This window comes from Cutaneotrichosporon cavernicola, assembly GCF_030864355.1.
Source record: "Cutaneotrichosporon cavernicola HIS019 DNA, chromosome: 5".
NCBI classification, from domain to species: Eukaryota; Fungi; Basidiomycota; class Tremellomycetes; order Trichosporonales; family Trichosporonaceae; genus Cutaneotrichosporon; species Cutaneotrichosporon cavernicola.
The window spans coordinates 2,269,747-2,284,059 of NC_083397.1; the positions used below are offsets into that span (position 1 = coordinate 2,269,747).

Genomic DNA, 14,313 nt, shown 5'->3' on the forward strand with positions numbered 1-14,313 from the left:
TTAGAGTTCCGTCTCGGCCGCACGCTCTCTCTGTATCTGCAAACGCCAAAAGTCTACGCCAAAAGTTGGAAACAACCCACGACTGACACGTCCCCACCCCCGCTTTCCTCCACCCCGAGGCCCTAGCCACCCACACCCACGTTTCTCCCTAAACCGCCGAACCAACCCAGACTCTCATTACCCATTCCACCATGAAGATCACGGACAAGCTCCTCGCCGCCGAGCGCGAGGGCCGCCCGTTCTGGAGCTTTGAGTACTTCCCCCCGCGTACTGCGCAGGTATGTCCAAGTCGGCCGCCGAATAACGAGCTGAGACGTGGAGCTGGGTTCCAAGTTGGCTGACGTATAGGGTCTCCAGAACCTCTTTGACCGTATCGAGCGTATGCGCAACCTCGGACCCGAGTTTATCGACATTACCTGGGGTGCTGGCGGCAAGAATGCCGACCTGACCTCGTCGCTCGTCGAGGTGTGCCAGGGAACCCTTGGCATCGAGACCTGCATGCACCTCACATGTACCGAGAGTGAGTGATGACGGATCATTCCCACGCCGGAGTCATTGCGGCTGTTGGGCTGCTGGGTATCTCTTTCCTTGCCTTGCAACAGCCGCTCCACCCGAGTGTGCTTCTCTGAGATGTGTACTAACGTCGCAGTGCCCAAGGAGAAGGTCGAGTGGGCGCTCAAGCAGGCCAAGGCTGCCGGATGCCAGAACATCCTCGCCATGCGCGGCGACCCCGTTGCTGGCTCCGACGTCTGGAAGCCCACGCCCGGCGGCTTCATGTACGCCATCGACCTCGTCCGCTACATCCACAAGCACTACCCGAACGACTTCTGCGTTGCTGTCGCTGGCTTCCCTCAGGGCCACCCCGAGACGCCCCTCACTCCTGAGGGCAAGCACCAGGAGATGCTGTGGCTCAAGGAGAAGGTGGACGCGGGCGCCGACTTCATCTTCACGCAGATGTTCTACGACGTCAACCTGTTCTTCCAGTGGGTCAAGGACGTGCGTTCGTACGGTATCACCGTGCCCATTGTGCCCGGCATCATGCCCATCCAGAACTGGCAAAAGTTCCAGACCTGGGTTAAGCGCGAGAGCATTGTCGTGCCCCCCGAGTGGTACGATGTCCTCCTTCCTGTACAGGGCGACGACGAGCAGGTGCGTGCTAGAGGCACCAAGCTCGTGGCCGAGATGTGCCGCGCGCTTCTCGACAACCAGGAGGCTGGTATTAAGGGTCTCCACGTTTACACCCTCAACCTCGAGAAGGGCGCTCGCATGCTTCTCGAGGAGCTCGACATGACACCTCGCCGCGAGCAGGTCATGCCTCTCCCCTGGCGCCCATCTCTCACTCCTTCGCGTCGTTCCGAGACAATCCGCCCTATCTTCTGGGCCAACCGTGTGCAGTCATACCTTTCGCGCACCAGCGACTGGGACGAGTTCCCTAACGGTCGTTGGGGTGACTCGCGCTCTCCCGCTTACGGTGACCTCGACGGTTATCCTGTCGCTATCGGCACCAACGTGAGTCACTCTGCATTTCGCTGCCAAACTAGGCTAACGTCAAACAGGCTAAGGAAGCGCTCGAGCTCTGGGGCTCTCCCCAGACCCGCGCCGAGGTCAACAGCCTGTTTTCCAAGTTCTGCCGTGGCGAAGTCAAGAAGCTCCCCTGGTCGCAGAACGGCGCGTCGTCCGAGACGTCGGTGATCACCGAGCAGCTCGCGAAGATGAACGAGCGCGGCTATCTGACGATCAATTCGCAGCCGGCCGTCGACGGTGCGCGCTCGGACGACAAAGTGCACGGTTGGGGTCCTACCGGCGGATACGTGTACCAGAAGGCGTACCTCGAGTTCTTCGTCAAGCCAGAGCTTCTCAGCTCGCTCATCCGCCGCATCGAGAAGGACACGCGCATCACCTACTACGCCGTCAACAAGCAGGGCGACCTGCGCACGAACACTCACTCGGAGGGCCCCAACGCCGTCACCTGGGGTGTCTTCCCCGGCAAGGAGATTATCCAGCCGACCATTGTCGAGGCCGTCTCCTTCATTGCGTGGAAGGACGAGGCGTTCGAGCTCGGCTGTCAGTGGGCCAACTTATACCCCGAGGACTCGCCGTCGCGCGCCCTCATCCGCAACATTATGGACACGAGCTACCTCGTCAACATTGTCGCCAACGACTTCAAAGACGGCATGGCCATATTTGAGCCTTTTCTCCTCGACCAGCCGATGACGAACGGCGCCTAAGCGCCACATAGAACAGCGGATCCAACCCCGCATCACCAAGAAACCTAGCTGCAGATCCAACCCTGCTGTATCATAGTCTCAGTCTCAATATAACGCACGCGCGGCACGGATCCAACCCCCGCCGCGGCGTGAGAAATCATCTGTGGATCCAACCCCACAGTCTCCCTCATCCGCACACACATATACGTATTCGTTGTATCGTCCTCAACGGACGAGCCGTTCAACCCGGCCAGTACCCGGCTCAACCCATACCTCTCACATTATACCCACCCGCAAGGATACCCCCGGCCCCGCGGCATGCCGCGCAGAGGTCGTACAGGAGAGGTTCAACTCCTCGCAAAGGCAACATACGCAAGATACTACATGCATTGATTGAGACTAGGACGTGGTGCTGATGTGGAGGACGAGTTGAGTCTTAGTTGTGTCTTAACCTGGTGCTGTGCTGAGAGGACGCGTTGATCCCCGCTCTGCGGGTGTTTGAGGAGTACCCCAGTTCTGACTGACGTTCCCGATCTCTAAATCCTCTGCTGACTAGTTGTGCATCACCCGACAACGACCATGCCCTCTCGCGCCACCCATCCTACTATGTTCGTTTGCGGATGTATGCATATGTCACAGCTACTCTATCCCGGTGCGCCTACCGCCCCGGGCTCGGCACGAACCACCAGCCCGCGCACTACGCAACGCGGGCGCCAAGAATCGCGCGCTTAAGCGGCTACGCGCACCTGACGCGACTTGGGTGCCCAAGCCTGGGGTTTCCGCTGCTCTGGCTTTACGGCGTCCTTCTTGGCCTCGTCCTCCTTGCGACGGGGGGAGGGAAGCGGGGCTGCGCGGATAGTGTTGAACACGCGCTGTGCGTGCTCTGCGTTACGGATAAAGAAGCCGGCATAGCGGCGGTGAGCAGTCGTCTCCTCGACGTGGACCATTGCGCCGTCAACGGTAAAGTCGAGGTTGTTGGTGACGATGCGGTCACCGTCGAGAAGCGAGCCGCCACCAGCGTGCTTGCCGTACGTGCGCGACGCGGCCTTGAGGACCATGAGCTGCTCGAGGACCTCCTCCTCCTCGGCGTCGCCACCCGTCTCGAGGAAGGCTGCGAGCTTGGCCGCATCAATCGACGTGTACAGCTTGAGGAGGTTGCGGACGTTGGAGACGCCACGGACCGAGATCACGTCCGAGAGGAACAGGTCGAGGTGGCGCTGGGTCGCGTCGGGAGGAGGGGCAGCCATCCACTCCTGCAGCGCGTCCTGGTCCTCGTACGGAGGAGGGTTGACCGACAGGTACTTGGGGCAAGCCTGGAGGAAGAGCTCCTTGTACACCTCGAGAGCCTCGTCACCACCACGCTGGAGCACCTGGAGCTGGTCGCCATAATGCTCCTTGACGTTGGACATGATGCTGTCGTCGGTCGGGCCGGGCGAGAGGGTCGTGCAGATGGCAAGGAGCGCGTACATGCGCTCGCTCGTCTTGGTGATTGAGCCGTACTGGTAACTCCTGGTGTGGTACTGCTTCATACGCAGGAAGAAGATGAGGACGTTGATAAACGTCTTGACGGCGTCGGGCCACCGGCCCAGAGCCATGTACGCGCATCCGACGTGGTAGTAGGTCGTGACGTGGCACGCCGTGATACGGGTGAGGAAGGCCGAGCTCGAGAGCTCGACATTCTCCATCGTCTGGAGAGCGAGCGTCGGGTCACCAAGGAGAACGTGCACGCGCAGCAGGCAGATGAGGGAGAAGTAACCCAGGTTGCGGTAGAGCGGCTTGGAACCGTACTCGCCCGCAATGTCGGCGACCTCGTCGGCGCTCTTGCCGGCCTTTTCGGCCTGGAGCTGCTCGTTGATCTGCGACTTTTGAACCAGCGAGTAGAGAACGTTCAGGACAGAGTAGCACGACCAGATCTGGCTCGCCTCTGCGAGCATGTCGAGCTCGTCCTCGTTCTTGGCCTTTGCGTTGGCACGCCACTGAGCAAACGACTGGAACTGGTACACAAACTCGTCGAGCATGTCCCACAGCCACTGGATCGGCAGGTCGAGGGGAACCGGTCCGTCAGAGTTCAACAAGTAGTTGAACAGCTCGCAGATGTTCTCGTACGACTGGAAACGGTCGTCAATGGTCGGCTGGAGACGCGCATAAACGTGGCGGAAGTAGAGCTCGCGGTAGAGCGTCAGGAACACCTGGTCGTTCTGGACAAGGGGAGCAATGAGCTCGGCCTCGGGCCACTCGGCGTGCTGGTAGTACGCCTGGGATCAGCTTCAAGCTCCACCTCCTAGTCCTAGTGCTACTCACCTGAGTGAGCTTGTTCCACCCGCTCTCGTACATGTTGGTGATGGTGGGCAGGTCGTTCTCAAGGATGGCCTGGTGGAAGAGCACGAGGAACTGCGGTCAGCCTAATCGAGACGCGTCGATGCAAACGTACGCGCTTGACGTCCTCGGGAATCGCCTCGAGCGCCTGCGCCTGGTCCTTCTCGGCAGCCGCGAGCTGCTGGGCGTACGTGTGCTGCTCGAGCTCCTGGAGGCGCCGGTAGCTCTCCTCGTTGGTGTAGCCCTGCTCGCCGCCGTATTGGGGAACGGCGAGCGACGAGAGGAGCTCGTCCTCCTCGGGCTCGTAGAACGCGGTTGGGTCGGCCATTGTGGCTGGTTGGGAGATGCGGGGGGAGGGGGGGAAGGGGGGAGAAAACGGGTCGAGGGGAAAGGGCAAGGAAAGGGACCGTACGCGAGTGCTGCGGAGTGGCCTTTTGGTGTCTGCGGAGTGGCGGCGCAGACGGTGGTTGCTGGGTGCTACGGCGGCGACGGCGAGGACAATGGTGAGCGCAAAAGTCCACCGCTGCAGGCCTTGACGGCAATTGCGGAGAAACACAATGTGGCATCGTGGGTTGCACGTGGAAATTGTAATGGAGTTGGAAATTTCCATTACAACCCCATGACCTTAATTACGTTCCTGGGCCTGGGCAGCCTGGGACAAGAACCAAAGAACAGGAACAACCGTGATTAATATATCGATACAACAATGCAGATGAAACGGCGACGACTACGGCGCACTTGTGTCGGGCGTCTCGCCGCACATGGTCCAGGTATAATACACCCCTAGGGAGCGGTACGGGCGCCACGCGTGTGTCAGCGCCTCCATTTCCTCTGGGAGAAGGTAAACGCCTCCCCTGCTGTCAGCTACACCTTTGCGAGACGTACTTGGCCTTCTTGCCTGCCAGCCTTGCCCGGAGAGTAGCAACCGTAAGGCCGTCGGGAAGTGGTGCTGCGCGATGTGCGCAGTGGTCCGTCCAGTCGTCCGGGTTGGCGAAGATCGAGTCGGACTGTGTTCGCGGTAACTCGGGATTTGTTTTCTCGTTTGGGGTGGCGGGCGGCGGACCAGGTGTCGAGGGGAACTTGGACGGAGTCTGGAGTGTCAGGAGTGTCTGGAACGAGCCCTTGACCGGTGTCGAGGGTACATCGTTGAGGAGGGTGGCGGTTGAGTCGCTAGGACCTAAGGGTCTAGTCTCCGATTTGACTTTGGTGTCGTTGGTTGGGGTGGTCTCTGCCTTGGGCGTAGGCGTGGGCGGGTCTAAGGGAGTTGCACTCGCCGACTTCTTTGGTGTCTTGGGCGTCTTAGGAGTCTTAGGAGTCTTGGGTGTGGGCGGTGGGAGGGCATTATGGGCGGCGAGCGCCCAGCGTAACAGGCCCTTTTGGACGCCCAGGTCGCCAACAGGAAGGATATCAGGCCGCCGCAGAGTGAAGATGAGGAACATATCGACCGTCCAGCGTCCGATTCCACGTACTGCGATGAGAGCCTCAGCCACTTCGGTATCGGTACCATTGATGAGGAGGTCGTCGGTCAGGCGGCCGGCCACAAAGTCCTGCGCGAGGCCGATGACTGGGTCTATCAATTTACATTCCATCTCCTTGGCTTGCCCTCACCCGACTCACTGTATTCAGCCTTGCGCATGCTACACCCCGTGATTTTGAGGGTGAGGACTTCTGCCTTTGCGACCTGTTCGGCGGTTGGAAACGGTCCCTCGTTCTTATGGTTCTCGACCTCGTCTACCGGTCCGCAGAACATTTCCACGAATCTCTTGGTAATAGTCTTTGCGGCCTTCCAGGACACTTGTTGCCCAATAATGCTTGTGACGAGGGTACGGAATGGGTCGAGGGTGGTTTGGACAAGTTCCTTTGGACCATGGTCTACTCCTCCTGCAGTATCAGCAGCTACAGTGACAGCCGCACCGGCAGCGGGCTGTAAGGCGGCGGCCTCGACAAAGGGCCGGCAGGGAATGCGTTCGAAGAGAGGTGTGAAGCGCCTATCGACGGTGGTGAGGTGGGCGATTGCATCTGGAAGATGGAAGGGCGGTGGGGTGGGACGTGGCGCCGAAGGATCGCGAGGAGGAGGAGGGGCGGGAGCCTTCTTGGTCGTTCTGCGCTTCTTGGGGGGTGGAGCTGTTGTTTCCTCGACAGCTTCCGCAGCTGCGATAGGGGCGGCGGTGGAGGTAGAAGTAGAGGGTGTGGAGACTCCAGACGCTGCACGGGCGGAGGAACGGGTTAGTCGTGGGATGGTGGTTGGCTTTGGCGGCATTGTTAATGGGTGAGTAGAGTGAGTGTACAATGCAATGTCTAGTGCTAGTGTTGAGGAGGAAACGAGTGGTTGATGGATGGTTGAGTCAACTGACTCGGCTGGGTCGGCTGGAGGTAAACGCCGACTTTTTTGATGGTCGGCCAATTTTGTTGAATGTGGGGACTCCGAGTGTCGATCGGGGCGTTCGGGGGTCACCAACCGAAAATGGAGGTATTTTTGCCACCGAACTGATGATTTTTGTCATTTTGTCTGTTACCCGATTAACCGGAGAGAGGGGAAGAGGGGATCAATGCATTCCAATCCTAATCAATCAATCAATCACAGTTGGAATAGTATTTGGTTGTTCATCCTGTGACCTTGAAACTCATCCTTCTGGTTCTGATTCAGACTCTGACATTCTTCCCCCTCATACTTGTCTCTATCTCTATCTCTATCCCAATCTCAATCACGACATGAACATCCCACAATGATCATGGCTATACATCAGTACGAGGACTCGCTCCTCCACCCACTCCAACACCCTTCCTTCCTGGTATCCTCTCCACCTCGCCCCCTTCGACCACTCAAGCGAACCCGCCCAGCCCCAACGCCAACTCACACTCCCAAACCTCGTAACCTCGACCTCGACCTCGACCTCCCTTCCCCACCTCGTGCTCCACCTCTCCCCCTACCTCGCACGCGAACCCCACCACGACTCGTACTCTCACTATCCATCCCCATCCCTCCCTCTCCCTCTTCCTCTCCCTCTCCCTCTCCCTCTCCCTCTCTTAGGGCTATTCCACCTCCACCCGCATCGCCTCGCTCCCCCTTCCTTCCAACCGTCGCGTTAGGAAACATGTCTTGTCCCCATTGCGGGCTAGCGTATCCCAACCCCGAAATCGACGCTTACACCCCCGACGAGCTCGAGCAACTCGACTTTCTACATGCACTAGGCAATTGGGCGTGGGAGGCCAAATGCGTAAGTCAAATGACGCTGATGGGCGCTGATAACAAGGCCAAGCGGCTCGCCAGACTACGCGCCCCTTTTGAACGCCTGCATCGTCAACGCCCAACCTTTGCTGAGGCGTTGGGGGCGGCGGCGCGGAATGGGATGAACGCGTTCGCGAGTCAACTCGTCGCTCACATGGACGCCCAACAGTGTCGCATCAATGAAAACCTGAACAGTCTCAAGGTGAGTACTCGGCCAACGCAAGGCAGCTGTTTGGGTGCGGGACGATGGGGGATGGCTGGGTCTGGAACGTGGGCGGAATGTCCGGCCTATAACGAATTGGAGTAAATGGCGACAGCCAGTGCCGCGACTGGGGTAAGAACAGACCCAGTGATGTGGGGAAACATGTGTGGAGCGTGTGGAGACGATAGGTCATGGCGGTGCGCGTGCGATAAGCTCAGGCGCGATAAGCTAACACCAGCTGCACATCATCTGCAATCTGCACGGGCACAATGGCCCCCGCGCGTCCGAGGCCTGGGAACGCTGGCTGCGCAACCGCACACCATGGGCAAACGACACGTTGACTGCCATGACAGTGAGTCCTCCACGGAGCGAGCAGCGCTAGCAGAGGGCGGCCGACAAGAATGGGAAGAAGGCCAAAGATTGGCGCCCAAAGCAGGAACGGAATTCGCACTCCGTTATCCGCTTTCCGTTTCCGCCCCATACCATATCACTGGACTTGGACTGACACAAGGCAAGCGCTCTTGGCGACCCCGCCGTCATGGCACTCGAACTGTTCCGGGACGTGCTGCGCGATCTCGGCGAGGACGAGGTTGGACCATTACCACCTTCGCCTCCGCCGAGTGGATGAGCTGCCAGTTGCCAGTCCCGAGTGGGGTTGAGGAAAACTGCCCCAGGGATCGGAATGCTCCCCGCAACAACTGACCAGGCGCGGCCCGGTCCGCTCCTCTACCGGTCCCATGACTTGCCATTCCGCCACAAACGCCCAAACGCCCAACATCTATCATCAACCAACATCATCATCACACAGTCCTTTCATCCTGCACGATTGCACGATTGCACGATTGCACTCATATGCGCATACCCGACAATTGCATGCCTTAACCTGGCCAGCCCTAGAACATCAGCACGCTCCACTTAATGCCTATATGAAGGAGACATATTACATTGGCAAGTGTTATCAACCGTATTTGTACAACAGAGTATGCTAGTGTTGAATCAACCAACGTGTGACATGTCTAGAGAAAGGACATTGTGCGCGTAATGTGCACAGTACTGGCGCTTCCACTACGTCGATGGCGTCCAGTTCCACTGCCGGCACCCCAGTCCACGGCAACTCCGTTGCCTAAACCGAGCAGTCGGCTATTTCGCCCGGCCGTTCTCGAGGGTGCGCCGCAGCGCCGCCCGCTCTTTGTCACGGACGCTTGGGCTTTCGCTCGCTTTGCGCATGAACTGGAAGGGAACTAGCGGTGAGCCTGGGCCTGGGCTCTTCTCGGGCGATAGCGACGCCGCACGAAGGGGCAGCGGCGTTGTGGCGTGGGCTACAGGTGATGTGGTGGATTGCGCCGGCAAGTTCGCGCGGCAAGGGGTTCCCGGTCCGATAGATGACAATGACGACGTGGCGCGTTTCAGACTCGCGCTCGTGACTGTCACCGGGGACGTGTTCCAGCCGGACGACGAGTCAGTTGCCTCAATCTCGTCGGCAAAGTGCGACAGCAGGTAGCGCGTGAGTTCACACCACCCCCCTCCCACGCGCACCATGACCGTCTTGGACTCTAAGATGCGGCAGAAACACATGCGCGCGCGGGCGCCGTAACCGATCCAGTAGCGGCCCGACTCGTCCTTCCACTCGTCGGGCGAGAGGCGGCCAGCGGGAACAATGGGGACTCTCAGCTACTGTTAGTGTGGAACGACTTGGACGACTCACGTCTAATTCCCTGAGGACGTTCTGCACAGCTGCGTCCAGCGTGCTCTTCTCGCGCGTCGCCTTGAACTTGGGCTTACGCGTGGCGGAGGCCGACGTCGGTGGCTCGCTGCCGAACCGGGCGCGAGGTCGAGTGGGTGTCGGCGCCTCGGCGAGGCTAGCGAGGTTGGCAGACGAACTTGTGGAGCGCGATAGACGGCTAGTGGATCGCGAAGTAGACAGCTTGAATGGAACTGGCACGGTCGGCGTCATGGCTCGGGGAATGGTTCTGCTGGGCATGCTGATGCTGGTTGGGAGGCTACTGCGTGGACGCGACATGGTCTTGGGGGTGAACGGTACGTTATCTAACGATGGGCGAGAGCGTCTAACGCGAGCCTGCGTCGTGTCCGATAACACACGGCTCGGCGTCGGAGTGCCCCAGTCTTGGGTCCCGTTCGTGAACATGGAATTCGTCCTGGTACGCCGTGGAGCTGGGTTTAAGGGCAGACGAGGCTTAGCTCGTCGCTCCGAGGCGGTCGCAGAACTTTCAGCAGTGGAGCTGCCCGCCACCGAGTCCTCTTCAGCGACCACTCGTAACTCCCTCCAGGTGTTGGAAACTCGGCGCCGCTCCAGCGCGACGCGCGAGTCGCCCAGTAGTGGAAGAGATAGGTTTTGAAGAGTGTCAAATGCAGCTTGCGCTTCGCCTTCAGCTGCCCGCGTAGCTTCCCGGCCAGCTCCCGCGTCGACAGTGTCGAGGAGACGGCTAAATGCCTCATCGCACACGTTCGCGGCATCGGAAACCTTGGCCAAGCCCTTCAGGTCCGGAACCAGGAACCCCTGACTCGCAACCTTGTCAAGCAGCATCTTTAGTTCAGGCGAGTAGGGTTGCGCACGGGCAATGGACCGCGCAGTGTCCGCAATCGCGGTGAACGCCTTGGCGAGCTGCTCGGCCTCGGAGGAATTCGGCAGACGGCGCCGCTTGGGGGTGGCACGAAGCTGGGCAGGCGATGGGTGGACGATGGCCTCCAGGTCTAATGCATCGAGGCCGCCGGATAACGATTGGACCTTCTTGGCCACTTGATCGGGAGTGCGGGGGATGTCGCCGCTGGTGACGTTGACAGGCGTGACAGAGCGCGCCAGGAGCGACTGCGCGACAACGTCCTCGAGCTGCCGTTGCCACTTCTCGGCCTTGGTGATCTGCCCGAGAGCGGCTTCCCGCGCCACGTCCGCCGATGAGAAGACGTCTGCGGCCTTGCGCATGTCTATGCCATCTGATGCGTCGGCACCGAGAACATCGTTGAGTTTGGTAACCAGCATGCGGACGGTCGAAGCGTGTTTGCCGATCGCCTCCGCGCCTGTGCGGATGCTCTCCACGGCATGCTCGTGGCGCGAAGTCGGGTTGTCGTCCTTGAGGTGGCCGAGCTCGTCCATCAAGCGGCTGAGAGTGGTCTGGAGCTGCTCCTTGGCTGCCTCCAAGGACTGAGTTGCGCTGCGCACAGGAGCCGCCCAGCGCTCGTAAGCGAGGCGGTCGTGCACACCCGAGAGCCGTGCAATGGAAGCCATGACGCGGGCCGACTGGTGGTTGACCTCACTGCGCACTCGTTTGTCGAGGGCGACGAGGTCTGGCATGGTTGACATGAACATCGAGCGCTCCCCCACGCGGTCCACAGGCGTTAACGGCGGTGTCAAGGGACCGCTGGATCCTCTCAGCTCATCATCTGGCGACCACGCGGAAGAGGACGGCTCTTGTCCAGACACGAGACCGACTCTCGGGATGATGCTGTCGTTCCATTCAGTGACGCGCCCCCGCAGGTCGGCAACGATGGCGTCGGATGCAACGGAAGTGGCCTCGGGGAGGCTGTTGCCGGCGGCCTCGAGTTGCTCGACGAGTCGGTTGGCCTCGCCTTGCAAATCTCGGACTGTCTTCGCCTGCGCCGACACACGCTGGAAGACATCCAGCTCGTGACACGCTTCGACCATGTTATCTCTAGTTTGCTTGAACGTCGATTCTAAGGGAGGAATCGCATCCAATGTGAAGGGCATCGCACGGAGTCGTCCCATGTCGCGGTCGAACTCGGAGGCCCGCTCCTGGAGGGCACTGAGGTCGTCATTGAGTGTAGTGGGCAGTGAGGATGGTGAACAAGGGGACCAGGCAGCTAAGTTGATTGCACGGATGACGTCAGATCGCAAAGAGCTTAACCCGTTCGAGATCTCCTCGTTCGCCTCCCGAATGCTGAGGACGAGCGGTACAGCATCGGCATCACTGCGCATTCGCTTGGCGAGCTCTGCGCATCGCTTACCAAGTGATATGAGGTCGTGCGAGTCGTCGTCGACTAGTGGGCCCAGGTCGTCGGGGACACCGTCCTGCGGCAAGTGAGGCTTGACTGCCATGGACGCGCTGGACAGCGCCTTGCGGTACTGCATGACGGCCAGGACAGTGGTCTCGTGGGCGTCAGTGGCAGCTCTCGTCGCCATGTCGCCCTCGTCGGTCCACGAAGCGATGTTCCGGAGCCACTCTGAATGGTCGCCCCCGTTTGAAGCCACGCCACCAAGGGTTGGTCGGGGAGCCGTGTCTGACCCCATCTCAAGCTGCAGAATCGCCTGCTGTAGGTGTTCCCGGAGCATTTGCACTCTGGCGTGTTGCGCTTGCAGAGCTTCCCGGGCCCTGAGGAGTTGGCCGTAGTACGCGAGCATCTTGTCGCCCAGGTCCAGGTCGACCTCAGCGTCGCTGCGCGCCTCGTTGAGGGCAGCGAAGACGGCCTCGTTATGGTCGTCCTTGGCCGGGAAGGCGGGGTGCGATGGCATCGGTAACGATTCGGCGTCCAAGGGCGGGGGAAGAGCCGAACTCGCGTCGGCGAACATCTGCTGCAGCGCCGCATGCTTGCTGCTCGTGGGGACCTGAGACAGAGCACTCTTGATCTCAACCAAGAAGTCGGACCCAGCCTTCCCCGCGCGTGCCGACCGTGAGAAGTGGTCATGGCCCTTACGGCACTGCTGCTCGAACGACGTGCACCACGTCACCTTGTTGCCAATGTCTGTGGCTCTGGCCTCGAGCTCTTCTTGCAGATCAATCAGAGCATCGGGGATGGCGTGCTGGCCGTCCTCTTCCAGCGGACCATCGACACCGCCAAGGTCCTTGAGGCAGCCAGCTTGGTCAATCATCTTGTCGAGGATTGCGCCGCTGCGCTTAACCAGGTTATACTGCAGATTACGGTGCCGCGTCTGCAGTCCAACCAACTGTGAGCGGAGGATCGAGATGTGTAGTGCCGACCGGGGCACATTGTGTGGCTTTGACGGGGATCCCGGAAGCTTTGTGGGTGAAGGGGTTCGGGTTGGAGAGCGTGGAATCTGTGTGGATCCAAGGGGCGGTGTCATGGGAGCCACTGCGTCTTCTGGAAGCGATTGCTCTGACGACGAGAGGCGAATCTTGGGCGAAGGTGGCAGTTGTGCCGAGCTGCGTCTCCGTCGTGGTTCCCATCGGAGTATGGTGGCCGCGCCTGGCAGCCACGCTTGGGCTTCGGCCACGACATGGTCGATCTCGTCTGCAACGCTCTCAGTCTCGCGTCGGACTTCGTAACGCAAGTCGTCCCAATGCAGGCGGAGGGACGTGAGCTCGAGTATCGACCCACGATTGCGTAGGACGGCGAGCAGTTGGTCGATGAGGAGGATTAGGTCGAGTGTGACCTCGACAAGATCGGTGGACGGTTGCGTCAGGGGAACACGGGTCATTTCTGGGCAGGTGTCAGAACGACATCTCGGGTTTGCCAAGACGGTGGCATGTAGACGTACGGCGTGTCTTCTCCTTCATGCGCTCCATATCGCCATCGTCAAAGCGCTCGACCTCGTCGACGAGCGCGTTTCGTTCATTGACCCATGCGGCGAGCTGAGCTTTGTTTGGTAGTCGCCACTTGGACGATTCCGCGCCGGCGCGGACATAGCCTGCCGTGCTTCCTGGGTCTGGTACGAGGACCGGGTGAACGAAGGGGTATACGGGCGCTAGGGCCTTTAGAGACTGGGAGCGTCAACTGATTGTTCAGACATTGTGGTGAATGCCAGACTCACCTCGAGCTTGCCTTCAAACCACCTGCGCTTCTCGACGAACGCGAGCAGTTCCTGCTGGTCGGCGTAGGATAAATCCTGTGGCCTAGGATTTGTGTTGTCTGTTTCTCCGTTCATGTTGGAAACAACGAGTGTGATGTTGGATTTAGATGTCGAGCATCACAGAGAGAAAGCGAGGGGTTTGTCGAACAAGTGCAGGTGGTGGTTGAGAGTATGGTGGTGAGAAAGGAGCGTGCGCCGTGTGTGGAAGAGTGGGTGGCTAGGTGGGAAATGTGGGAATGTGGAAGGGTGCGGTGTGGTGGGTGGGGCAAGCAACCTTGAAAGTTGGCGTTGGAGGAAGAGCAATGAAGAGGATGTAGGAGGAGTAGAGAGAATAATCGAAGAGAGAATAGATGAGGAAGAGGAAGAGGATGAGGATGAGGATGAGTGATTGCGAGTGATGAGACCAAGATGAAGAAGTGAATGAATCAACGAGATCCAACGTGTTGATGATGCTCGGATCACCTGTAGTTTGTATCACGCGCCTCTTTGACTGTCATTTGAATTGACATTTCAGCCATGTAGTTGTAAATGCCGTAATAGGATTGTTCCTGTAATGCTTTGTGATGGTTTGGTCTGG

At 59.5% G+C, this 14,313-nt stretch overlaps 5 protein-coding genes across 5 annotated transcripts; 2 read left to right on the forward strand and 3 right to left on the reverse strand.

The window, feature by feature from the left end:
* Positions 1-191: 191 nt before the first annotated feature.
* On the forward strand, positions 192-2,228 carry MET13 (uncharacterized protein; the record flags this gene model as incomplete). The annotated part of the gene is made up of 4 exons (XM_060602116.1): positions 192-278; positions 349-520; positions 650-1,509; positions 1,557-2,228. The coding sequence occupies 4 exons, from the start codon at positions 192-194 to the stop codon at positions 2,226-2,228; spliced, it is 1,791 nt and encodes a 596-aa protein (XP_060458543.1).
* A 707-nt stretch (positions 2,229-2,935) lies between these two features.
* On the reverse strand, positions 2,936-4,851 carry CcaverHIS019_0509070 (uncharacterized protein; the record flags this gene model as incomplete). The annotated part of the gene is made up of 3 exons (XM_060602117.1): positions 2,936-4,462; positions 4,509-4,598; positions 4,639-4,851. 3 exons carry the CDS (start codon positions 4,849-4,851, stop codon positions 2,936-2,938), a joined length of 1,830 nt encoding a protein of 609 aa, XP_060458544.1.
* Positions 4,852-5,250: 399 nt separating this feature from the next.
* CcaverHIS019_0509080 (uncharacterized protein) lies at positions 5,251-6,783 on the reverse strand (the record flags this gene model as incomplete). Its single annotated transcript, XM_060602118.1, has 3 exons — positions 5,251-5,377; positions 5,409-6,087; positions 6,141-6,783. The coding sequence occupies 3 exons, from the start codon at positions 6,781-6,783 to the stop codon at positions 5,251-5,253; spliced, it is 1,449 nt and encodes a 482-aa protein (XP_060458545.1).
* An 835-nt stretch (positions 6,784-7,618) lies between these two features.
* On the forward strand, positions 7,619-8,582 carry CcaverHIS019_0509090 (uncharacterized protein; the record flags this gene model as incomplete). Its single annotated transcript, XM_060602119.1, has 4 exons — positions 7,619-7,741; positions 7,778-7,954; positions 8,193-8,306; positions 8,466-8,582. The coding sequence occupies 4 exons, from the start codon at positions 7,619-7,621 to the stop codon at positions 8,580-8,582; spliced, it is 531 nt and encodes a 176-aa protein (XP_060458546.1).
* Positions 8,583-9,094: 512 nt separating this feature from the next.
* On the reverse strand, positions 9,095-13,811 carry CcaverHIS019_0509100 (uncharacterized protein; the record flags this gene model as incomplete). The annotated part of the gene is made up of 4 exons (XM_060602120.1): positions 9,095-9,625; positions 9,660-13,366; positions 13,425-13,647; positions 13,698-13,811. 4 exons carry the CDS (start codon positions 13,809-13,811, stop codon positions 9,095-9,097), a joined length of 4,575 nt encoding a protein of 1,524 aa, XP_060458547.1.
* Positions 13,812-14,313: the final 502 nt, after the last annotated feature.